This window comes from Eulemur rufifrons, chromosome 13 (assembly GCF_041146395.1).
Source record: "Eulemur rufifrons isolate Redbay chromosome 13, OSU_ERuf_1, whole genome shotgun sequence".
NCBI classification, from domain to species: Eukaryota; Metazoa; Chordata; class Mammalia; order Primates; family Lemuridae; genus Eulemur; species Eulemur rufifrons.
In genome coordinates, this window is record NC_090995.1 from 9936687 (window position 1) to 9962394 (window position 25708).

Below are 25708 nucleotides of genomic sequence, written 5' to 3' on the forward strand. Positions count from 1 at the left end.
TGGTCTAATAGGCTGAATATTGGTCCCCAAAGATATCAGGTCATAGTCCCTGGAACCTGTAAATGTTACTTATTTGGAAAAAAGAATCTTTGCAGATGTGATTAAGACAGTGATCTTCTGTGGGGGGTTGGGGGGAGTACTATTAAATAAACATAATCGCATATATCCTTATAGAAATGAGGCAGGAGAAAATTAGACACATATGTAGAGGAGAAGGCCATGTGAAGATGGAGCAGAGAGAGATTTGAAGATGCTGGTCTTGATCAAAGATTGGCGTGATGTAGCTACAACCAAGGAACGCTGGCAGCCACGAGAAGCTAGGAGAGGCCAGGATCAGATTCTCCTTTGTAGCTTTCACAGGGAGTGTAGCCCAGCTGACATCTTGATTGTGGCTCAGTGGGACTGATTTTGCCCTCCGGAACTGGAAGACAATAGATTTCTATTGTTTTAAGCCACGTAGTTTGTGGTAATTTGTTAACAGCCACAGGAAACTGTTAATAATACAGATGAGTATTAAATGATACCCAAATGATGCTTTTTAAATGCATTTTTCCCTGATTATTCAATGAGGCTAAGTGTCTTTTCATAAAGTTATTGACTGTTCAGATGTTTTCTTTGAGTTTTCCAACTCATATTTTGTCCCTTTTACTTTTGGACTTACTCTCCTTCTTACTGATTAGTAGGAGTTCTTTACATAATGTAACTACTAATCTGACATCAGTTACACATGTTACTGAAGAAGATATTTATCTTCTGATCTGTAGATTGACTTTTTTTACCTTGTTTATGGTGTGTTCTGCATTCACATTTGTTTTCAACTATTTTTATTATGGAAAATTTTAACCATACCCAAAAGAAGAGAGAATAGTGTTAATAGATGATCTTCATTTCTATCACTCAGTTCAACAATTATCAGTATTTTTTCCCAGAAGTATTTATTTATTTTTTAGGTTTGTACTTTTTGTGCATTATCTAAGAATTCTTTAAATAGTGAGTTGCTGTTATATTGGTATGGCTGAGTATTTCTATCATGATAACACTCATTCTTTTTTGCTTTTACGTAAATGTTATGTGTAATAATTTTTAATATAGTCAAAACATTTCTGGCCTCAGTGTTAATATCTTCTTCCTGGACAGCCTGTTCTGTTCTTATTCAGGGCAAGCTATTGATTCAGATCTTGGGAACTCACCAATTGTCCCAGCAATGTCATGCATGTTACCATAGAGCTTGTTGAAAATCTCATGTAAGAATTAAGAAGGCAAGTCATTCAGGAGATTTCAAAATATGTCTGAGTCAGCTATGTAGGCATTTTTGTTTTTACGAAATAATTCTCAATTTTTTTTTTTTTCCTTATTTCTAGTGTGCCATCTGGGCTTGAAGGCATGAAAGAACAGGACCTTTGCAACAAGATAATGGCTAAAATCCTAGAAAATTATAATACCCTGTTTGAAGTAGAGTATACAGAAAATGATAATCAGAGGTGTGAAAACCTGGCTAGGCTTATCATAGTAAAAGTAAGTAACTTGGTATTTAATTTTCAGTATTGCTATTAGTTTGGATAGAAGATTTCATTTAAGTTATTTGTCGTAAAAATTCCATATGGATATAACTTCAGATTATTATTTCTAATGTGTGAGTTCTTCTTAGGAAATCTATTTGATCAAATGTTTATTAAATTGATATATAGTCTTCTAAGATTCAAGAATAATAGCAATTATGGCCGGGCGCGGTGGCTCACGCCTGTAATCCTAGCACTCTGGGAGGCCGAGGCGGGTGGATTGCTCAAGGTCAGGAGTTCGAGACCAGCCTGAGCGAGACCCCGTCTCTACTAAAAATAGAAAGACATTATATGGACACCTAAAAATCTATATAGAAAAAATTAGCCGGGCATAGTGGCGCATGCCTGTAGTCCCAGCTACTCGGGAGGCTGAGGCAGTAGGATCGCTTAAGCCCAGGAGTTTGAGGTTGCTGTGAGCTAAGCTGACGCCACGGCACTCACTCTAGCCTGGGCAACAAAGTGAGACTCTGTCTCAACAAAAAAAAAAAAAAAAAAAAAAAAAAAGAATAATAGCAATTTTATATTTCCTTATTGCTACAAAATCATCTCCAAAGCCCTCACATGAGCCCAGTGTTGGTCACTTGGTTGGTTCCTTTTATGGGAGCCTGATGCCACAGCAGGGACACGTGCACATGGCTGTGTTCAGGATTGCCAGCTTACTAGCTAGATTGCAGATTCCTGAAGGCAGCATCACTATGTCTTTTTGTTTCTCTTGCGTTCGGCACACTTTGAAGCTTAGCCTCTGATTTGAAGTCTCATATATTAGTAGTTGGTAACAATCATCAATACAGAAGAGTATTTTAAAGACTTCTAAAGGAGTCCCTGACAGTATTATCTAAATCTTTTTATGCACTGACTGATAATTTATAACATTTTCTTTATATATTAGGTAAATACCTGTAGGTCTCCAAAGACCTACAATTGAGAACCAGAAGGTAAACATCCAAACCAAATCCTCTAGATGTGGGAAGAGAAGGAAGGGATCTTCTTTCTTTCTCATTTATATTGAGTTAAATGATGATGGAGCTGATATAAGAGATTCTCTTAGGTTTCCTCAGATTTATAGACCACACCATACTCTTGTTGGTTCATATCGCAGTGAATGGTAAAACCAGGGGTTCCTGGTGTGGGTACTTGAATGGGAGGTATTTTCATCTCTTCTTCCAGTAGAGGCCGTGACTTTGAAGAAGGATAAAGAGGTAATGGGTGTCAAGTAGCACCCTACTGAAGCAGGAAAAGAAGACCAAAACTAGGTTTCCCTAACTAGAGCTTACGCTCTTAATACAACAGATTCCCGGTAAGAGAGAGAGGACATCTCCTGAGAACTGAGAGAATGCATTTAGCAGGCATCTCGCCAACTTGATAAAGAGAACTTTAAACTGAAATTTGAGGTAAGGGAAGAGCAATATTCAGACAAAATGAAATATTTAGAGAATATCAGGTATAACCTAAGTTAGGGGTAACACAGTAGCCAATAAAAATCTCTCATTGATTCACAAGAGAAAATAAGAAAAAAAAACAAAAACACTTCAGTTTTACTACAGAAAAATTAAATGATTTTTTAAATAGAAAAAAAAAAAAATATCTCCCTTAAGTTTTTTTCTTCTGGTGCCTGTAGTACTTGGCATAGGATCTCTTTTTTAAATGTTTCAACTAAATCTCAGATAAACACTGTGAACACTCATACTTCTTTGCCAGGGCCGATAAGATAATGAGGTAAAACTATGTTAATTTAAAGAAAATTCGAGGTTTATATTTTTTAAAGAGGGCTTTATTTCTTGTGAGGGGGTCTTAACCTGCAGTGGCCATTCTGACAGGCTGGGAAGTGCACGAGCCAGGAATACGAGTTTCAGAGGGGTGACAAAAGGAAACAGGATTTTACACTGAGCGGGGGTGGCTAAATATACGTGTCTAACAAGCTATAGGAGGAGTTGTGCATATTTATGAAGAGCAAACACACGTGTGTAATTGTGCTTTACACCTCCCAGCCTGTTGGCACTGGCTGGGAACTCAGTTTGAAGACTTTTTTCTGGGGTTCTCTTGGCTGAGATGGGTCCGTTCCGTTAGTCAGGGGGGACTTAGGATTTTATTTTTAGTTCACCTCTAAAATATAGTGGAAATAGATAAATACAATCTCTTCGGCATGACGGACTCCCTGAGATACAGCTAATTGCTAGAATATGCCAGTGTGAGATTACGTGCTGTGTACGGTGAAATAACACCAGCCGAGATCTGTGGAAGAGTAACCCTGCTTGCAGATGTTTGAGCGACTAGGTTTAAACCTGGTGGAGAAAACAGTATAAGAGTGCAAGGTAAGACACATAAACTGATAATGCTGTGGGAGCCAAATACAGATATTTTAGGTAGATGAAGAATATAACTGCTGCTCTCCTAATGCAAGTTTCAGATCAGGCCTAGAGGTAGATAGTCGTGATTGGAAATGTGTGTTTATACTCTGGAAGCATCACATTCTGCTAAAGCAGAATATTTGGTGCCTTTTTTTTGTTTTTTCTTTCTGGTAGTCTCTTGTCTGAAAAGACAGAGAATGCGACAAGGGAATGTGATTCTCTGGACTTAATTACAGCCAGGAAGAATGAAGTAGCCATTTTAAAGTTCATAATAATAAAAAGAGACCATGCTAGTCACAGCTAGATATGCATATCTGGACAATGCTTAGAAAGCAGGTTTTTTTATAAAATTCCAAAGGTCACAGAAACATTAGATAGAGACTAAAAGGAAGCTGGATTTCAAAGGAATTGGGAGATTCCCAATGCAATCACTAACACACTGAAAAAGAAGAAAAATGGGAGGGCAACTAAAGAAAATTTATCTTTCACATGAGCTCAGCTTTGAGAAGGATGTATGCAAAGAGGAAATGGGCACAAAACAAGTGATAAATACACAAGAGTGACAGAGACATAATATCTGATGCAATCAATATAATTGTAAAGTTACGAACTTTGGGTTCATAAAAGGATTTGCATGAATATGACAAAGAGATCAAAATAATAGTTGAGTTGAAAATCATCCATAGATTTTAACTTCCAGCACAGTATGAAATGTCAGTGTGATGTAACTGCCAAAAACACAAATTTAAAGAATAAAATTGTCTCACTAAACTTGCCATAGGTTAGGAAATAGTGGTAGTATTATGTTAGATTCCGAGAACTACATTCTGACTCCCCAGGTAATCACTGCCAGTGCTCATTTATTGTCACTAAATATATATTTGCCTGGATGACTGTCTTTTACATCAATTATCATACTGCTGATGGCTTTTAAGTCAGAGCTCCAGCCCCAGCCCATCTTTAAAGCCATAGAGTCATATTTCCCAATACCTATAAAAAGCCATGTTGGTACTTCAAATATATCACACCCAAAACATCATCTCCAAAACCTGTCCTTTCCAACTTCAGTTTGCCAGTCCCTTGTCCTGCTATCTTAGTCAGCTCAGGCCACTGAAACAAAATAGTTTAGACTGGGTGGTTTAAACAGCAAACATTCATTTGTAGATCTGGGAAGGCCAAGATCAAGGTGCTGGCAGATCCAGTGTCTGTTGAGGGTCCCCTTCCTGGTGTGCCATGTCTTACTGTCCTCATGTGGCAGAGAGAAGAGAAATTCCATATTCCCTCCTTTTGTCATATGGCCGTTAATCCCATCATAGGTGCCCCACTCTCATGACCTAAGCTAACCCTGATTACCCCCCAAAGGCCCCTCTCCTTCAAATACCATCACATTGGGCTTCAGGATTTTAAGACTGGAATTTAGGGTGGCATAAATTTTTGCTATGTAACACCTGCCAAAATAGAACCCTTCGTGTTATCCTAACTCCTCCCTTACCGTTCCCACTGGGATGCATGTGCTGCTTTATACATCTCTCTTTTCTTTTCTTTTCTTTCTTTTTTTTTTTTTTTTGAGACAAAGTCTCACTCTGTTGCCCCGGCTAGAGTGCCGTGGCATCAGCCTAGCTCACAGCAACCTCAAACTCCTGCGCTCAAGCGATCCTCTTGCCTCAGCCTCCCAAGTAGCTGAGACTACAGGCATGCGCCACCATGCCCGGCTAATTTTTCTATATATTTTTAGCTGTCCATATGATTTCTTTCTATTTTTAGTAGAGATGGGGTCTCACTCTTGCTCAGGCTGGTCTTGAACTCCTGAGCTCAAACAGTCCGCCCGCCACAGCCTCTCAGAGTGCTAGGATTACAGGCGTGAGCCACCGCGCCCGGCCCTATACATATCTCTTGAAATGAATGTCTGTTGTCCACCCCACCAGCATGCTTTAGATTAGGCCGTTATTATAGCCACACAATTTCAAACTGTTACCCCACCTGTAGGCTCACCTCCTCCCATCTCCTTTCCACCAGTAATAGAACGATGTTCCTGAAAAACAAAGCTGATCATACTCCTTCTTTAAAGAAACAAACCTTTGACTGTTACTGTTTTGCCTCCTGCTCCCTTTGTGACAATATAAAATTCAGACTCCTCAACTTAGAATTCAAGCCCTTGGCACTCCGTCCGTCCTCAACCCAAACTTTCCCCATTAAATAATGAATGAATATTGAATAGCTCTTGTTTCCTTCCGGCTACCTGGGCCCCTTTAAGTCTTTTCTGAGGCCTTTTCTTTCTCAGTCATACTTCAACATTGCTATTTCCTAGGCTCATTCCTCGGTTTTAAATTGAGAGTTCTGCCTTGCAAACCAGACATAAATATCTAACTGCACAGAAGTAACTTGCACCTGCACGTACCATGAATTGTCTTATCTTTTCTTGCCCTTGAAGGTCCCATGTTCCATTTGTATTCTGGGACTTCCCGAATGGCCTGTCCATTCACAGAATTGCTCTAGGTTCCTATCCATCAGTCACCATGATGTCGAAATCTAATCCCCGTATGGAGGCCTTTGGGAGGTAATTAGGTCATGATAGTAGAGCCCTCATGAAAGAGATTAATGACCTTATAAAAATGAGGCCTGGGAGCTAGCTTGCTCTCTTTCCACCATGTGAGAATACAGTGAGGGCCCACAGTAGAACCTGACCATGCTGGCACCCTTGTCTCTGACTCAGCCTCCAGAACTGGGAAAACTCAATTTCTGTTGTTTGTAAGCAATCCTGTCTATGCTACTTTGTTATAGCAGCCCAGGTCTTGACTAGACCTGTTAATTCTACTGCCTGAGTATCTTTTAAATCTCTCCTTTCTGCCCCAACCTCAGGAGTGCTCCCTCATTGCCTCTCATCTAGGCAAGAGAATTCCACACCTGGCTCACTTTGACAATTACTTGGTGACCTTAGTCTGTTCTGTGCTGCAATAACAGAATGCCACTGACTGGGTAATACATAATAAACAAATTTATTGCATCGTAGTTCTGGAGGCTGGGAAGTCCAGTATCAAGGCACCAGCACATTTTACAATTCTTATTTCAGGATGTCGCTTTGAATGCTGTATCCTCTGGGGGGAGGAATGCTCTGTCTTTGTGTGGCAGAAGGGCAAAGAGGCAAAAGGGGGCCAAACTCACACTTTTATAACGACATTAATCCCACCCATGAGGATGGAGCAATTATTTCTTAAAGGCAATTAAATTTCAATGTGAGTTTTGGACGGTACAAACATTCAAACTATAGCATGAGCCCCGGACCTGCTGAGTCAGAAACTCATAGTAAGCTCTTAAAACTGTATTTAAAAAGCTCCCTTGGCAATTCTAATAATCAGACAGATTTGGGAACCAATGAATCCTTGGGGAACAACTGGCAATAGCCTCCTAACTGGTTTCCCTGACTCTAGTCTTCCCTGAGACTCCATCCTCCCTTTTCTGTTGCAGAATTAGTTTCTGTTGTGCAAATATGAACATGTCACTTTCCGTGTCTAAATTCTGCCATGATTGGTGACATATCCCTGTAGTATAAAATCCAAATCCTAGCATGACAAGGCTTTTAATGATTTCAGCCCAAACTAATCACTAATAATCATTTTGGGCTATGGCATATCACTGAGTTGAGGTGTGGTGATTATATATTAACTTGGGTTTAAAATTTAAATCTGGCTATAAAATAATTATGCTGATTTTCTTATGTGACTCGTAAGCAAACCCTCAAAACAGTTATTTAAAAGTGCTTTGAGCAAAACCAAAGTATTAGAATGGCCTTCCATAGTGATTAGTTTGAAGGAAGTGGTCACTTATTAATATATGTTATGGCAAGTTTGATTACAAAGTTCAATTTTTTTTTTTTTTTTTTTTTTTTACATTTGACTTCCAGGTCAAAAAGTTCAATGTTATGTAGAGTCAGAGTCACTTGTCGTATAAACTGATATATCACGTAGGCTTCCTGAACCATTTCCCATACTGTTTTTATGCTCAAAAGCATTCATTTAGGATCACAGCCTAAGCACAATTAACTTAAGCAAATGTTTGTTCACTTTTGCCTTATTGAATGCAAAGCTACTCTGTGCAAGGCCCTGGACTCTGTGCTAGGGAGCTTCAGCAAATGAGTAAGATGTGTCCCTGTTCCTGCAGGAGCTTAGAGTCCACAACAAACAAAATCAGTGCAGGAACAAAGGGGCAAAGAGAAATTAAAAGGGGTTTATGTCAGACGTTGTGCTAAGTTCTGGATGTGTTATCTAATTTACTTCTCACAGTAACTTTATAAAGTAAGTAATCTTAATACCACTTCACAAATGGGGACATCTACGGGGTAGATTGTTCAGGCTCACACAGCAGTAAATGACAGAGCTGGGCTTTGAAATCAAGAAAGTACTGATTAGAGGCCAAGTAGAGAAACAACCAAAATCTTGGAGTCTTAAATTGGACCGTAAGCATTTATACATTTATTCATTCAGTGAGTATGTATTGTATCAATAGCAACTTAGTGTCAGGGAAGTATCTGAGCTCTGTTCTTCTGACTCTAGTTCCTGTATGTTTTTCGCTACTCTTAGCCTCTTCTGTAGACTCTCAAGAATACTCCAAACTTCTGGGCAGCAGGAGTCATAACAGGGAATAAAAGATATTTTGGATTTTTTGTTGCTGCTGTTTACTTGTTTCTAATTTGGTTGTATTGTTTCTTCCTGTTGTGTGGGTAAAGTTATATAGTGAGAATGACTGGCACCCACCAAAATCTATGTGTTGTAATTTTGAGCACCTATGAACTTAGAGGTAGCACTAAATTAGAATTCATTTGCAATTTTCTTCAGATCAAATCCTTCTTTGGATAGTGGTTATAATTTTTGGATAGCTTCTGACACTGAAGGTCAAAAAACATTAAATGATATTTAGGAAAAGCAAAGATAAAAATCCCATGAAGGATGTTGTTTTCTTGAATGACTCAAATGGGCACTTTCTAGTAGTGGAAACTGATTAGATTAACAGGAAATGTAAAACATTAAGTAATAAAAGTAATATTAAAAGTTATTGCTGGGGCCAGGCGCGGTGGCTCACGCCTGTAATCCTAGCACTCTGGGAGGCTGAGGTGGGAGGATCACTCGAGGTCAAGAGTTCGAGACCAGCCTGAGCAAGAGCGAGACCCCATCTCTACTAAAAATGGAAAGAAATTACATGGACAGCTAAAAATATATATAGAAAAAAATGAGCTGGGCATGGTGGCGCATGTCTGTAGTCCCAGCTACTTAGGAGGCTGAGGCAGGAGGATCGCTTGAGCCCAGGAATTTGAGGTTGCTGTTAGCTAGGCTGACGCCATGGCACTCACTCTAGCCTGGGCAACAGAGTGAGACTCTGTCTTAAAAAAAAAAAAAAAAAAAGTTACTGCTTAGCCTAGAGTGCTTTTATGGCTCCAGTTTTGAGATCATAGTCATATATTTACAAATTCGGATTGCTATTAATTTCTTCTCCCCAGACATTTTGTTTTATAGAGTGATTACATATAAACACTAGAAAGTCATGTCTGCTCGGGAATCATTAGAATTGATTAGATATATCTGCCAAGTGTTAAATTCCTTCTTTTCCTATTATGGAGAATATTTAACAAAATACAGACTAAATTGCTTCGGCTTATGAAAACACCATTATGCTATGTAACCTTTAAACTATTTACAGTGAGACGGCAATACTTTGGAACTGACATCTCAGAAGTTGCCTACTTTAAATCATCATACCATGTGTATTTGACAAATAGGAGACACTCAGTAAATGGCAAGCAAATATTTGCAGAGTTTTCAAAGACTGCTTATATTTGCTATAGAACTGAATTTCTGATATTTTTCTTCAGTTGATTTGCTAGGAATGGAAGTTATACTTCTGTGGGCCAGAGGTACCTAGTAATGATCGTCCCTCGAGGGGTGGGCCTTAGCCAATGACTGAGGAGTGTGGGGGTGTAAATTCACAGCTGCTTTACTCCTTGATGGAATAATTCCGGGGTGTGTGTTTTATGCTGTTCCCAGAGCTTTCCCCTAAGTTTAAGCATCAGAACCACTGTGGTAGCTTAATAATGACATTCCTTATTGGCTTTCTTCCCTCTGTTATCACCCCCATTCCTCTGCTGAATGCCCTATTAATACATAAACGACTTGCTCTCAGTTCCTGTGTCAATATCTGCTTCTGGGTGGGTCAGTGTGGGTCCAGGTAAGACATCTCAGATTGTGCCCCCTCTGTCTGCACTCCAGGTGCAGTTAATTCCCATTTCCCTTGTTGTCTTGTGGCACTTTCCTTCTTCTGTTAGAACATTCTGCCTTGGATGAATTGTTGTTTTCTCTTATGTTGTATTATAAGTTCATCAAGGGTAAAAACAGTATCTTATATTTACTTTTATATCGGCCTTCCTCTGAAAGTTCTGGAACAATTCATACATTCTTGTGTCTTCCAAAACACTTATTCTCGTTCTTTATATTTACTCAAAATGTCCATTAAATTGCACCATAGTTGTCCAAATGGAAGTTAAATTTACTTCAGGAAAGTCATATTAACTATCCTGGGCGTTAATAATTATTTACATTTCTAGTGCATACAATAAAAGTTTGCCTAACAGACTTCCACCTACCTAATTTGCATATGAATCAATTCTCTCATTCCCTTTTAAGGCATACTGACTGTTCCTGGCACTCTGAATACTTGTGACTATACACCTGCTCATTACCAGTTTTACTATATGCTAACCAGAAATCAATTGTGTTTGTTTCCAAACCTGTTTATGCCAGTTACTATTTTTATGGTGTTCATATAATTTAGTTAAACAAATGCAATGGGAGTGCAACAATACAGCTATTTCTAGGAAAATGTTGTCAGCGTAGTTAATGCAAGCTTCTGTAACAGATTCTGAAAGCTTGGTGGCTTAAGTAGTCAAAGTTTATTTATCACTCATTTTGCAGCCCAGTGGGTTGGACAGCCCACCTCCAAGGTTGCCTCAGCAAGGAAAGGGTAGGATGAGAATAATTTGGAGTACTTTTATGGCCCGACCTAGAAGTGGCTTGTCATATGGCTCCCAGCCCAACTGGAATGGAGGCTGAAAATATAGTCTTCCTGCTGGCCAGAGGGAGAACATAAGGAAATACTCTCGTATACACAAAGCATTATCTCCACAGAAGCTGAGTTGAATACTTTGGAAAGACTCAGTAATAATTACAGGCTTTATGTTTTCACTCCATATAGTTGATACATTATGATTGTGGCTTATGCAAGAAAGAAGGTGTGGAATTCCAAGCTATTGTCTATTCCCAAGCAAATAATGCTCACATCCAAAGAGCAGAGAATAAATGTACATTTAAGAGTTTTAAAGTAAAAGAATTTAAAGTTTTGTATGGATTATCTATTATGATTTCCTACTTTAGTTTACTTTTCCTGCAACATTTCCTGATCTCGTTAAATAGGAAGAATTCTTCTAGAGAGGCAGTATCATGTGCAGATAAGAGCAGGGCTCTAGAGACACACTGCCTGACTTTAGATTCCAGCACTGCCACTTAGGAGATGTGTGACCTTAGACAGACTACTTATACCATCTGTAGCTCAGTTTCCTTATATATGAAATCCGGATAGTAAAAGCACATATTTCATAGGGTTATTTCGAGGATCAAGTGAATAAATGCATAATCACTTAGAAGAAAGCCAGGCACATAGTAAGTACTATATGAATGTTTATTATTTTGATTATCATCCTTACTATAAAATTTAAATTCACAATTTTCTATTGAGTACCTATAGCATAAGAGACACTATATTAAATATTTGTGTAACTCAAAGTACTTTAGTTGAAAGCAACAAAAACCAACTTGGGTTAAAATTCGACTGAAGAAAAGAAAGAAAAGAAAACGTAAAGGAATTCCCACAAACCAGGCTTTCCAAAGGACGTTTACCAGGGCAGCTGCAGAGCTCTGGGCAGCAGGTAGTGCGAGAGGAGAGCAGTCTCTTCAAGGAACTGCCATTGGGCTAAATCAGCTTCAACTGTTCTCAGTTTTTGAGTCTTCATTTTTCTGGTAGAAATTATAGGGATTGAATATCTATCTGATTGATACTTCCAAGTTCTTAGAAGACATGCCCAACTGTTGGTCATAGATACACTTTGAATGAACCACTATATCCAGTTGGAGAAGGGTGGTTTCCTAAAGCTAAATTCTTCCTCCAAAGAAGGGAGAATGAATGCTGGATGTGCAAAAACAGTTGCGTACAGTGGTGCTATAAAGAGAATAGGTTGAAGAGGCCTTTAAGCATCTAAGGTCAAGGATGGGGAATGGGGCAAGCATATAAGTAGCACAAGCAAGGAGTGATCCATGTGATGTAATGTACATGTGGAGTTTAAGAAGAGTAGTTGAAGGGCTTTGATAAGAGGAATAAGAATTTAAATTTGATCTGGTAGGCAGCAATAATTAAAAGTTTGCAGGAAAGGAGTAACTTGAATTGGAGTCTGCTATGGTTTGGCTGTGGTTTGTCCCTCCCAAATATCATGTTAAAATTTGGTCCTCAGTGTTGGAGGTGGAACCTAAGGGGAGGTGTTTGATTCAAGGAAGTGAATCCCTCATGAATAGATTAATGCCCTCCCTTGGGGGTGAGTGAGTTCTCACTGTATTAGTTCCCACAAGAGCTAGTTGGAAAAAAAAAAAAAAACAAACTGGCACCTCCCCTCTCTCAGTAGCTTCCGGTCCCATGCATCTGTTTTTCCAAAGAAGTATGAAGTAAGAATGGAAGGAAAATGGGTCAAGAAGAGAGAAGACATGAAATACCATCTTGGCAATTGGAAAGTCAAGTTATTAAAAACTAAGAAAGTATAGCAGTATTGCTGTACATGAGATCAGGACCATTCAAGGTTTTTGGTCATAAATTTAATGGGAAATCCATCAACCAATTCCAAAATGTTTTTCATGATAATGAAGAAACAGAGCAACCACTTTCAGTTGCTTCATTCCCAGCATAGAGAAGGCACATAGCTGGATTCGTCCAAGGTTGTACTTTTGCAAAATTAAGGCAATGATTGGAGACTAGACAAAGGAAATTAAGATATTAACAAGGGAATAAAAGATCATGAATGTAAGCTGGTTAAGAAGGGAATTAAAGCAAGGAGGGAAGAGATAAAGAAAAAGAAGGGAATTAAAAACAGAAGGAACACACAGGGGATTATAACAGGTTAGAAAAGGGATTTTATTCCTTCATTCAGTTTACTCAGTCAGTCAACAAATGTGTGCCAAACCCTGTTCTAGGCCCTGTAGATATACTCATGAACAAGACTGACCAAGTCCTCTCACAGTAAGTGTAATTTTAAGTCAGATATTTCTCAGGGCTGTGGAGAAAAATGAAAATGGATAGAGGGATGGAGAGCAACAAGTGGGAGGGGAGAGCATTGGAGATTAAATAGGACGCCCAGGGAAGGGAATCCGCTCTAGTAAAATTGACCAAAGACCTGAATGAAGTGAGGGAGCGATCCTGGGAAGAGCTGTGGGAGTAGTGGGCTAGGCTGCAGGGACAGTGAGTGTTTTCTTTATTTTTAATGTCATTAGTAGTTGGTAGTTGAATAGTAAGGCCAAAAAAGTCATGATACACAAGGTATTTTTCCCTTCCCTGTTGTATTTCTAAGTGGTGTTTTCATGACACAGTGACACAGCTGGTTTAAGCAAGTAGCCTTTGCACAGAAGTCATTAGAGTGAGTAATTGGTTCAGTCAAAAGCCTCATTTAAGTGGACCAAATGTTTAAAATAAATATAAATATACCATATATATGTTCATGTCCAACTTGTTTGGCATTCTATTCTCCAGGGCCCGGCATTGGAATGGCACCCTTTTCAATTAGGAATAGGATTCAGTTAGTATCTGTTAAGTGAATTTTTATGCCCACATACAGTTTAACACTTAGAAACACGAAATATCCCCCTTCAAACTTTTTCAAAGAAGTTCTTCTAAGGGAAGAGTTTGAACACAAACCCAAGGTCTCTTCCCTTTACCCTGAGAGGGCGAGGACTTGCTTTAAATGGCTTTGTAAAAAATTTGGATACAACTCCCATACCGTATAATTCACCCTTTTAACACTTGCAGTTCATTGGTTTGAAGTATGTTCGCAAAGTTGTGCAACCATCACCATTACCTCATTCTAGAACACGTTTATCACTGTAAAAAGAAACCTCACGCAGACCAGACCCATTGGCAGTCACTCCCCGTTCCTGCCTTCTCCCGGCCCCTGGCAACCACTAATCTACTTTCTGTCACTAAGTATTTGCTTAATCTGGACATTTCATATAAGTAGAATCACAAAGTGTATGTTCTTTTGTGTCTGACTTCTTCCACTTAGCGTGTTTTCAGGGTTCATCCATATCGTAGCAGTTACCAGTACTTCTTTACTTTTTATAGCTGAATAGTACTCCATTGTGTGGCTCTATCATATTCGGTTTCTCCATTCATCACTTGATGAACATTTGGATTGTTTCCACTTTGAGGCTATTGTGAGTAACTCAACTCTGAGCATTTGTGTACACGTTTTTGTGTGGTTGTAAATTTCCAATTCTCTTAGATACTTATCTACAAATGTAAAGGGCTTTTGAAAAGTACAATTTATAAAACATTTTATCTTCATATTTCGCGCTTAACTTCATATTGTATGTTTTAAAAGAATACGTTGAGTTACTACCAGTTATTAAGCTGCTAGTTGAATTATTTTAGCTTTCTCAAGAAATCTGAGTAATATTGGCCTTGCAGGAAGATGTCACCTGTGTCCTGTGGCTCTGGAACCCCCGGCTCACTGCTTGATGCATGGGAGGGGCTGCTGTTTCAGTACCATCCTGGTGGGGTACTAGGATTGCAACTCGGAACAGGTGGTGGTTTGTCTTTTTACCAATAAGTATTGCTTCTCCCTTGAGCCAGATCTCTTGACTCCTAGTTCAGTTCTCTGACTGCTAAACTTGACTTTGCCTGAATTTAGAGTCATAAAACAAAAAAATAAACGTAATTCATATAGATAACATTTTCAGATAAAAGTTTAGAAAAAATGCTTTCAGAATCTTACAGGGAAAAGCTGTCAGCCTTGTGCTCATTAACTCACAGGGACAGAAAGGAAAACTAGGAGTAATAAATACCATCACTTCTATTTTGTGCATAAGTAAGAATTATAAGCATTTGTGAACTCTCAGTCATAAACAAAGGTCAGCCATTCCGATTCATTTCCCTTAACAGCCTTGTTTCTTCTCATCACATTCTAGCATTGACATACCAGTAATTTAAAAACGGGGTACAAACATTAAACATAATTATATCGTCCAAGTGTAGCCAAATTATGCAATGGATTATGCAGTTAATCACTTGGCTCTTCTAAATGTCATGCTGGATATAGTGTGTCCCTCTCACAGTGAGTCAGAAGCAGGCATGGGCTCATTCACTATTTCCAGTAAGTGGCTTACCAGCGGCAGGTGCCGAAAGTGGTGGGCCAGGGTAAGACCGGAATACTTACTTGGGCATCTCAGAAATGTACCCTTTGGTCCTTACTGAGGGCTGTACGTGAGGCCATGGGCGGCTGAGGGTGTTGGCAGCACCTGCAGCTACCTCCCAGCTTGGAAGAGACTCCCAATTCCCGACAAGTCAGGGAATGTTTGTTCCCAGCACAAACCCAAGAACAGGTGCTGTTCTGTGGTCCGGGCATGAGTCTCAGCTCCGCCACTGTCTATGTGATCTTGGGCATATCACCTCAGGATCCAAGTCTGTCATCTGTGCAATTAAAGGCGTAGACGAGTTGACCTTTAAAAAACTCTTTGGGCTCTAAAATGCTATGACTCCACTGCTTAGTGGTTTAAGATGTCAAGCGGATGAGATGTAGTATATAAAGGTAATGAGAGCTCAGGCCTTAAAAGTCACACAGAACCATCTTTGAGTCCTATGTGACACTGGGCACGTTTACTTAACTTCTGTAAGCCTTTACTGTGTTGTCCTTAAAAGGGTGACGATGATGAATGACAGTAGTTCCTGGTTCATAGGGCTCCTGGGAGTAAAAATGGCATTGTGAGTGCAGAATCTTTAGCACAGTGTGTGATGTATTGTAAGATGTAACATTTATTAGTAGTAAGTAATATTGTTATTTTCTTGAGGGACATTTTATCCTAATACATGAAGTAAATGAATATAATTCTAGCAAATTTAGTAACATTGTAAAGTATACAGACTAAATTTTTTTTAATATTGTAATTATTAGCTATAAAGGAAACAAAAAAAATCTGTGATTTAGATTATTGAATGGTAGGCACGGTAAGGGAAGAAATGGGATGCAGAGGATTACGGAGCAAGTAAAAGCAATCTGACTTTCCCCTTAGCTTTGTTTTGTCTGTAATCTTCTATGTATTACTTTCCTATTTCAATATGGAGATAGACTCCTCTATGGAAAATTTATCTAAGTTAATGGCTGTTCAGAAGTGAGGCCCTACATTATTGAAAAAACAAACAAGATGATTATTGTTTCTGTTTATCATGTAGGAATAAATAGTAAAGCTCTATAACTCCATCTAAGCTGCCTCCTTGCAATTTCTGCCATTATTTTTGCAAATATTGTTTTGGTGTGAACCAAGAGCTTAGAAGTTTAATAATTTCAGAAGCAGATACTCATATATTTTTCCTCAGTTGTGGTATTAGTATGAAACTATCACTATTCACTGGTGGTTTGCTAAATTATCTGAAGGAATTTAAGATGAAGGATGTAAAGAGTCAGAACCCATCTGTAAAATATTGTGAGGGAAGTTGGCAACTAAGTTTGTTGGTTGATTATCTTGGAGAATTAACTGTTCGTTTCTCAAAAGAAGAGGTGAGTTTTCTGTAGTGGATGTGTATGATAAAGTGACGGTGTAGATAAGATTTCTAATGCTCATCTCTGAACACATAAGTCCTGTGTGCCCCAAAACTCCATCACTGCCTTGTCTTACTTTAGTGTTGTGTGTGACACATAAGAGAGGAAAAGTTTTGACTCCTCACTGCAGTCTCACCGGCTTCTGATGTGATCAGTTCAATCCAGAAATGCCTTGTCTCCCTTAAAAATTGCTTTTCACTGCCTTGTAATTATTTCTGGTAAGGGTAAATGTTCTTTAATCTCTAATGTTTCTTTTTTACTTCTTTTATAGGAGGCCAGTTGTAAGAACTCCCTGCCCATCGTTTTAAAAAAGGGCTTGGAAAGAGACATGCCCAAACCATCTCCAAAAACCAAGGTAAACTGTATCTGCTCTTCAGGCTGCCCTGTGAAACCTTTAGCATGGCTCTTCATGCTCTTGTTTTCCATGCTCTGTTGTTTATATTTACTTCGTCATTGGGGTTTTGTGTTTTTTTTTGTTTTGTTTTGTTTTGTTTTTTTGAGGCAAAAACCCTGGTGGTATAAAAAGCACTTTTGGTATAGAACGTTTAATTCAAAGTTACATTCATCCAAAAATTCTCAGGACACTGCTATTATTTAACAGACATTGACGTTTTTTAGCATATGGTTGTACTTCTGCTTAATCAGAATTTTCCAGCCTCCAACTTAGGAAATAATGAAGTGTAGCAGATCTTCCCAAGGTACTTGTGAGCATAATAGAAATGCATGTGATGCTTTTTCCCTCCTGTGGGTGAAGTAAAATGTCCAGCTGTAATTTTTGTTTTTCAAAATAGAAATCACTTTATTGATTTTTCATAGTTATAAAAGTAACACATGGTGAATAGAAAGTATTTAAGTAGATTTTAGTAAGAAAATATAAGAACTATCATGGCTATGACAGAATAAAGGGTCTAACATGTAAAATTGTGTTTCCTTTATTAACAAAACTCCAAAATGCACATAATTATTTTTGCCAATAAAAAGAAAAACTCCTTTAAACCCAAATATGTCATGAGATTTTGGTTATTTGTCCACTCAGAAAGGTGATTGTGTTAGTTTTATAGCTCCTTACTTTCCTAATCTTTAATCTTCTCTTTTGAGTAGAACTTCTATTTACTAGGTATATAAATACTTCTAACTGGCCACTATGGCATTTACGGAGCTACTTTTTTTCCAGTTCTAAGGCAGGATGTTCTCCAAACTTTCTTTAGTCCATGACAGGCAAAATTTAAAAGAATTCTATTCTTTGATATTCATTACAAGTTACTATAAAAATAATTGTAGCTTTATTTTCAAAGGCAATTTAAGCAAAGTATCGAGCCATTACTGTTTTATTTATGGCAAGAGTGTTCAGTTCATTTTTTAAAAAAATAAAAATATCTTTCCTTATAAAACTATTCTACCTTGATTTTTTTTTTAGAAAAATGTTTCAGCTATCTATCATGGTTTCCGTTACAGATTCAAACTATTTTTTTACCTTTTTCACTGAAATATTTGTGTGTGCAATAATTAATTCAAATGTATAGTAGAAATCTTGTTGACTGTGCAGTTAATAAAAATTCAGTGTCAAAAATATACTCGTAAAACAAATGCATTGAAAAAATGTTATAGGATTTAATTAACATTTTTAGGTAACATTTGCTTATTAACTTGAAGTAGTTATATTGATGTAACTACTTTGAGGTGATGAGACCCTATGAATCAATCCCTAAATGAAAGATACTCTTGAAACTGGTCATAAACATTGTTTGAAGGGAGTCTATTACTTTCATGAAATTAATCCTATTTGAAATATTTTAGTCACATACAGAATCAATAATTAATGTGTACTTATTGTCCTCCCCTTCATCTGTCTCCCTGTATGGTTTATGACCCAACTAATTTAATAGAGAAATTATTTCAATTGGTTAAATCTTGGTTTGTGTCTTTAGCTTCTTTGTGACCTGACATGAACAAGTTTAAATTTACATGAGCAAAGTAAGCTCTGCTTAGTTTGGGGTGATTATAATCTTTGTAATTTCAAATCCCAGAAATGAAGCAGAGCATGTGAACTTAGAAGAGATTATTTGGGCATTACCTCTGTCACCAAGATTTTATCTTAAAATCTTTTTTCCTGCAATTGATACTTGAAAGCTAAAGCTGAGAACACCTTAAAAATACGGTTGGTGTGTTCTTTCTAGAGTGACTTAGTGAGCTATGAGAATGATGTGTATCCGTGGTATTAATGTTACTCCGTTTGGCCCTCATTGCTGTATTTCTCTGGCATCTCTAGTTACAGCTGTATTTCTGATAAGTATTTCTGATCCCTATATAGGCTAGAGGTGGAAAATGGCAATCCAGAAAGGGCCTGTGTCCACTGGCTCTGGAGATGTCTCTCTAGTATAAGCCATCTGTCCCCGTGTGTGTTCCCTCTGCCAGCTGTTGTCTCTGTGCTTGGGCAATGGGAAGGGTTATATTTCTCTTCCTTAGGTAGGAAAGCCACTTCTTGATGTGAGTCCAAGATGGAAGAAAAAATGATATCTCCATTACATAATGCCATGACACTTCTGCATGAGTAATGATTCCCAGCCTTGCTAGCTCAAGGTCATACTCATCTAACTGTTTCATGCCCAATACTATGTAGACTGTATATGCCAAAAAATAATTGGAATAGATGACACAGAAGATAACATCAAATAGATTTTTAGATAAAGAGGTACAGAATATACAAAGACACACAGCTTCTTGTAACCTAGTGCAGTCATGACTATGAGAGGAAACAGAAAATCTTTTTATACTGAACACAGATGCTGTGGCTCTAAAAGCCCTCACAACCTGTATTCATTCCTCACTGTATAAACCTGAAAAAGGGTTCAGTGACCTGAGAGAAGAAAATGATCTTCCTTCTCTCTTGCGTTAGGGTATACTCTAGACTCCCCGCTATAGTTGTTATATTCTTGACCTCAGCAAAAAACTCAAAGTCAGGTCATTGTATGAGGATGAATATCAGATTCATTTAGTGCTAGGATAAGGTATAAAATAAGCAATGATCCATTAATATTTCCTTCCTGACTTTTATCAATGGATTAAAAATGTACTGATAAAAGTTAAAATTATAAGCAACTAATAGCTTTGGTTAGTCATTGGATTTTCCTAATGCTTTTATAGATTTTTCCTTATTAAGCAGAGTCAATATTAACTATAAAATGTGTGACAAAGTTAATGTAGTTGGTCAAGTAAACAGTTATGAAGTAGAAGCAACTGTTAAATTATTTTTCTTTTCAAAGGTTAATGATTTCAGGGACCATGAATCATTTAAGGAGATTTTCTTCAATAATGAGTTGAGATGTCACAGTTGCATTTTCTCAAATGGTTTTAAAAATGCCTTCACTTATTAGCAATGTAAACCAGACACTTAAAATAATATAGGGTTTTGAAAAAATTTAGCGACAATGTAAATATAATTTTCAAAACACAAATTAATAGAAAAAGTAACTTAAGCATTGAGGTTTCAAGTTCCCAAGTTATTTTTAAATCATTGCTAATGGATATGCATGTATTTTGTTGCTTTTATTAATGTATACATTCTAATTAGTGTTCTACTTTTTCCAGTTAACATTATTTCCACCATGTGATTCTATGCGTCAACCTAGTTTGCATACTTACTCCTTTAGTAAGAGTAATAGTAGAAAAATATTGTGTATCAATTAAAAAAATTTAAGAATTTTTAAAAAGTAATAGAATAATAGTGATGATGATAACTAACATTGATCAAGTGTCAAGCACTGTACTAACTACTTAATGTATATTATCCCATCTAATATTCATAATATTTCATGTATTGTCATATATTTGGCCATTTTGAATATTGGGACTATTTCTAATTTATCATTAATATAAAAAGCACAACCATAAAGTTAATAAAGAATAACTTTTGAATGTGGAAGAGTACATTTTTTAGATTTTATTGCCTGTCGTAGAATTAAAGGATACAAGTAGCTTTATGACTAATGTACTCTAGTGTACAATCTCTCCTCCCCTTTTAACTTTATTTTAAAGTTAATATTTATCATTTCCATGCATATTATTATAGGCCAACTGCATATCTATATATTTATACACAATGTATATTATAGTTTTTCAGGTTTTAAAACTTTGTATAAAAATAGTATGCAGAGCACCTCCTTCTGCAGCTTCCTTTTTAAATTTTCTTTTCAATATGTTCTATCAGTATTCACTTTCAGCCATTGTTATAGTTTTTTTCCCAATACTTAGGTTGTCTCCAGTATTTAGGTTGCTTCCAGTATTTTGCTATTACAAACTATCTTTAAGTGAATAATTGTCACTTGACTCATTTTATGCACATGGAGCATAAGTATGTACATCTTTAGCTTGTCCAGACGTTACGAGTGCCTCTTCGGATGTGGTACCAGTTTGCACGCTAACAGTTCTATATGATTTTTTCTATTTTTCATGTCCTCACCAGCCCCTGATAGCAGAGATTTTGGTTTTTTTTTCCTCAGTCTAATGGGTATGAGATGCATCTTGTCACTGCCTTAATTTTAACTGCCCTAATATCTAGTTGTGCTAAAGACATTTATTAGTAACTGAATATCCATTTTTCCTGCCCCTTGCAGTTAGGTGGGGCCAGCCAGCTACTTCTGGCCAATAGGCCATGAGCAGAAGTGACAAGTGTCACTTCAGGAGCAGAGAATTCAAAAGTTTTTGCATGACTCTGCAGCCATTTCTTTCTGTACAGCGACTAGACGGTGGAGCGTGATCTTTTAGTGACTTTGTGTTGCCCCCATCACCTTACATTGGATCTGTGTCATGACCAAGAAATAGACTTCTGTTTTGTTAAGCTACTGAGATTTTTGTTAATTTGTAACATCGTCGTAATGTAGTCTATCCTGATGAATACAAGTGGGCAGCTTTTCCCGTTTTTGTTTTCATATGTTTATTAACCTTTGGTCATATCTTGATTCTTCATCTGTGTACTGCTTTTTCCTGCTGTTGACAGTTTTACCGTTGGATTGTTTGCCTTTTTCTTAATGATTTGTAGGAGTTTGTTAGCTGTGTTCAGTTGTATGTGTTCCAAATACTTTCTCTCAATTTTTTTGTTTTCTTTATAATACCCAAAGTAGCATTATCTTTTCCTCTGCCTTCCAAATCTTGTAGGAATTCCTCTCACTGGAAGAAATTAACCAGAACCCTACTGGCAAGAGATTCTGGGAGATGTACTTTCCAGGCTTTTTATGCCCCGCAGTAGAAAACTATTTTATAAAATCATATGAAAGGCCGGACGGGGGTGACTCACACTTGTAATCCTAGCACTGTGGGAAGCCGAGGCGGGAGGATCACTTGAGGTCAGGAGTTCGAGACCAGCCTGAGCAAGAGTGAGACGCTGTCTCTACTAAAAATGGAAAAATTAGCCGGGCATGGTGGTATGCACCTGTGGTCCCAGCTACTCAGGAAGCTGAGGCAGGAGGATCACTTGAGCCCAGGAGGATTTTGAGGTTGCAGTGAGCTAGGCTGATGCCACGGCACTCTAGTCTAGGCAACAGAGCGAGATTCTGTCTCAAACAAACAAATTTCAAATAAGTGGATTAGACCATATATGCTATTAAATTTATTAGAGCTGGCTGCATGAAAGAGATAGAATTTAGGCTGAATTTTTAAAAAGAAGAATTGGAAACTGGACAGAAGAAGGATTTCAGATAGAATGGCATAAGCAAAGACCGGAAGGAGAAAGTGAGCATCTTAGACTTTGATCAGAGTTTATATACTAGACTAGTATGAGCGGACTGTTTATGAAGGGAAGTAATAAAAGATAAAATTCTGACAGGTAGGCTACAGCCAAATCGTAGAGGGGTTTGATTGCTAAATCTTACATAAAGATTGCCTTGCTCTGTGATAAAATTTATTAAGCAAAATAAATAGCAAACAGAAAACAAATCTAAAGAATAAAAGGGAATTTATTTTCCTATCTCAGAGGGTTTTAGAAAAATAACTGAAAAGGCACAAATGTGAACAAAAGGATAATAATTATTAGTTGTTTTTTTTTTGCTGGGTCAGATGACTAGAGAAGGAAGACGTTAATGAAAGATCTTTTCGGAGTCACAGGGAATCAACTATGTCTCCTAATAGTGATATATTATTGGGCACATTACAGAGTATATTGTGATCTCAGTATTCTCATTGATAAGAGGGATAATATGTAATAATAATATAGGAAGGTGTCACTTCTTGAGTATTTACTATATGCTAGACACTGTGAAAAATACTTCTCATGCCACTTCATTAAGTCCTCACAACACTATAGGATAGAAATGATCCCTGTCAGTCTGGATAGTCTTGGTTATACTTCAGTAATAAACAGTCCCAGTATCTTAATGGCATAGAACATTTTTTCTTGTTCGCGCTGCCTGTCCAATTTAGATTGGCAAGTGGGCTCTGTGTATACTGATCACTCGGGGACCTGGACTGACAGAGCAGCCTGTCACAAATGTAACCAGTAACTCTGCCGGAGGAAAAAGAAGGAGTTCTGTAGGATCTTGCATTGGCAATTAAATGCTCTGGCCCAGAGGTAACTCCATCATTTCTGCTCAAAACTCATTGGCCAGAACCCACCATGTTGCCCCACCCAGCCCCCAGTGGGGCAGGAAATATAACCCTAGGATGTGTCTAGAAGGAAAGACAATTTTACCAATATTTGGTAAACAGCAGTAACATTCTACCACGTTTTCCTACTTTTTTTATAGGTGTGAAAACAGAGACTTAGAGAGGCTAGTTAACTTTCCCAAGGTTGTAGGGATAATAAACATCAGATATATTTGATCCAAAAGCTCAAACTCCTTACCCTTATATTACCTCCCATCTCTATAGTCCTATCTCCTCTGCCATGTTATTCTACCTGCTTTGGAGAGTTGTTGTGAGGATCAAAGGTAATATACTATATTTAAATCATTGGTATACTGCCTGGGACTTAATAAATACATAGGGCTTAGTGAAAGTTATCTTTTTCTGTTCTTGTTTTACTTCTTAACCCATGGTTTAGAGCCTTTCTTAAGTGCAAAAGCTCTAAAATGTTTTTATGCTAATCGTATATTGTTCTGCATGATGACAGCTACTCTTCTCGGCTACTAACGTTAGACGTGTTTTGTATGTAAAGGCATCTGATGGCTCGCAACTTCTTATTCCCAACATCCATTCTGAAGACCATTTTATATGTCAGCCACACTGTTGAGAATGCAGTTCCCTATCAGGCTAGCCTACCAAACTCACAGAGTAATTAGTTAAATAGACTTCAGTGGGGTATCCTAGAAATCTAACACCTTTACCTACCATGTGGATATTGCTATGAAAAATTACATATTAACTTTTCATTCCATCAGGCTCCGTAAGTTTTTACTTTTGCTCATTGTGATAACAATGTGCCCTACACTATCAGGAGCAGATGTAAAATCTACTGGGGACTCTTGTACCCAGATTTTATGTGCATTAAATACCTTATAAATGATAAAGAAAATTCCTAAAGCAATTGCTAAATATTGCCTTAATTCTTGCAGTCCTAAATAATTAGCCATACCTAGTAATTATATTGAAAACCAATATTGACACTGTTCAAGTTTACTGTGTGTGTCAAATGTTAATGAATGAATTTTAAGTAAGAAAACAAAATTCTAAATATTGAATATAACTTGACTAATTGATTTGTTGAAATGTGTTTTCTATTTTAAGACATGATAAGTAGAAAATAAAGAAAGTTCATTAATCTGTGTCTGCAAGAGGAAAATACATTACTGTTGTAGTAGCTCCGTTGACTTTTTCTAATTCCAATTTCCAAATTAAATAGATTATGACTTTTATAAACAGTCTTTTTTATGGAAATAGAATGTCAGGAAAGTACCAAATTTCTTTCACTAAAATACATCATTCTCTAGGAGGGAATGAGCCAGAAATGTTCAGAAAGAGAAAGGATTTATTCAGAGTGAGCACCACCATTGGTCCCACTGAGAGAGACCTTGTTAAGGGCTGTATACAGTATCAGGGATGAGAAGTATAAGATGTGAGGGGAAAGTGGAGGTGAACTGAAGAGTACTTTAAATAAGAGATTGGGACTCATAAATTTAAATCTTGTTAAGTAGATAGTGGGGAGCAACTGAAGTTTTTTTGTTATCTTCATGATAAAAGTCAAATAACATTGCAAAAAACCCTCAAAATATCAGACAATAGAGGAGAGAAGCAAAAACCCAGCTTCCCCCTCTCTACCTGTATTAATACCTGTTGGCATTTTGATGTATAATATTTTGCCTCTTTTCCTATGTGTATGTGAATATGTTCAAGAAAGATATGTTTTACAAGCATTTTATTTTCTGCCTTTTCTCCTTAATATAAGCATTTTCTATGTTAGTTGAGGCTTCATAATAACAATGATGATCATTCTCAAATTGCTATATTTCAGATGTTTTCAGTATTATAGTATTATTCAATATTATAAATACTGCTTGGGTAAACATTTTTTAGCATAAGATTTATTTCTTAGAATTATTGCCTCAGGTTAGATTGCTAGAAGCGATTCACTAATCCAAGTGTTATAAATATTTTTATGACCCTTAAAACCTAGTGCTAAATTAAATTTTTGCCAAGGAGTTATAAAAATTTACACAGCCACTAGAAATATGAGAGTGTCGGTTGCACACATCCTCCTCAGTATTAGGTGTTATAATTTAATCCTTTTCTATGAGCAAAAAGACTGAAAATAAGACCCTGTTGTGAATTTATTTCTTTATTTATTGCTAATGAAATTCCATGTATTTCTCTGTGTAGAGTTATTTATATTTCCTATTTTATGAAGTATCTTTCAATTCAATGTACTTTTCCCATTTAGCTCTCCATTATAAAGTGTTTTTGCTTAAGTAGTTGTGTGAATT

General features: G+C 37.3%; 1 protein-coding gene across 1 annotated transcript in view; it reads left to right on the plus strand.

Annotated features, from left to right (window-relative positions):
* FAM13A (family with sequence similarity 13 member A) overlaps positions 1-25708 on the plus strand; it is a 190173-nt gene that overhangs the window by 54395 nt on the left and 110070 nt on the right. The window contains exons 5-6 of the mRNA XM_069485346.1: positions 1362-1515; positions 17071-17154. Of these exons, the coding sequence (XP_069341447.1) occupies positions 1362-1515; positions 17071-17154 (238 nt within the window). The remainder of the gene's footprint in view (positions 1-1361; positions 1516-17070; positions 17155-25708) is intronic.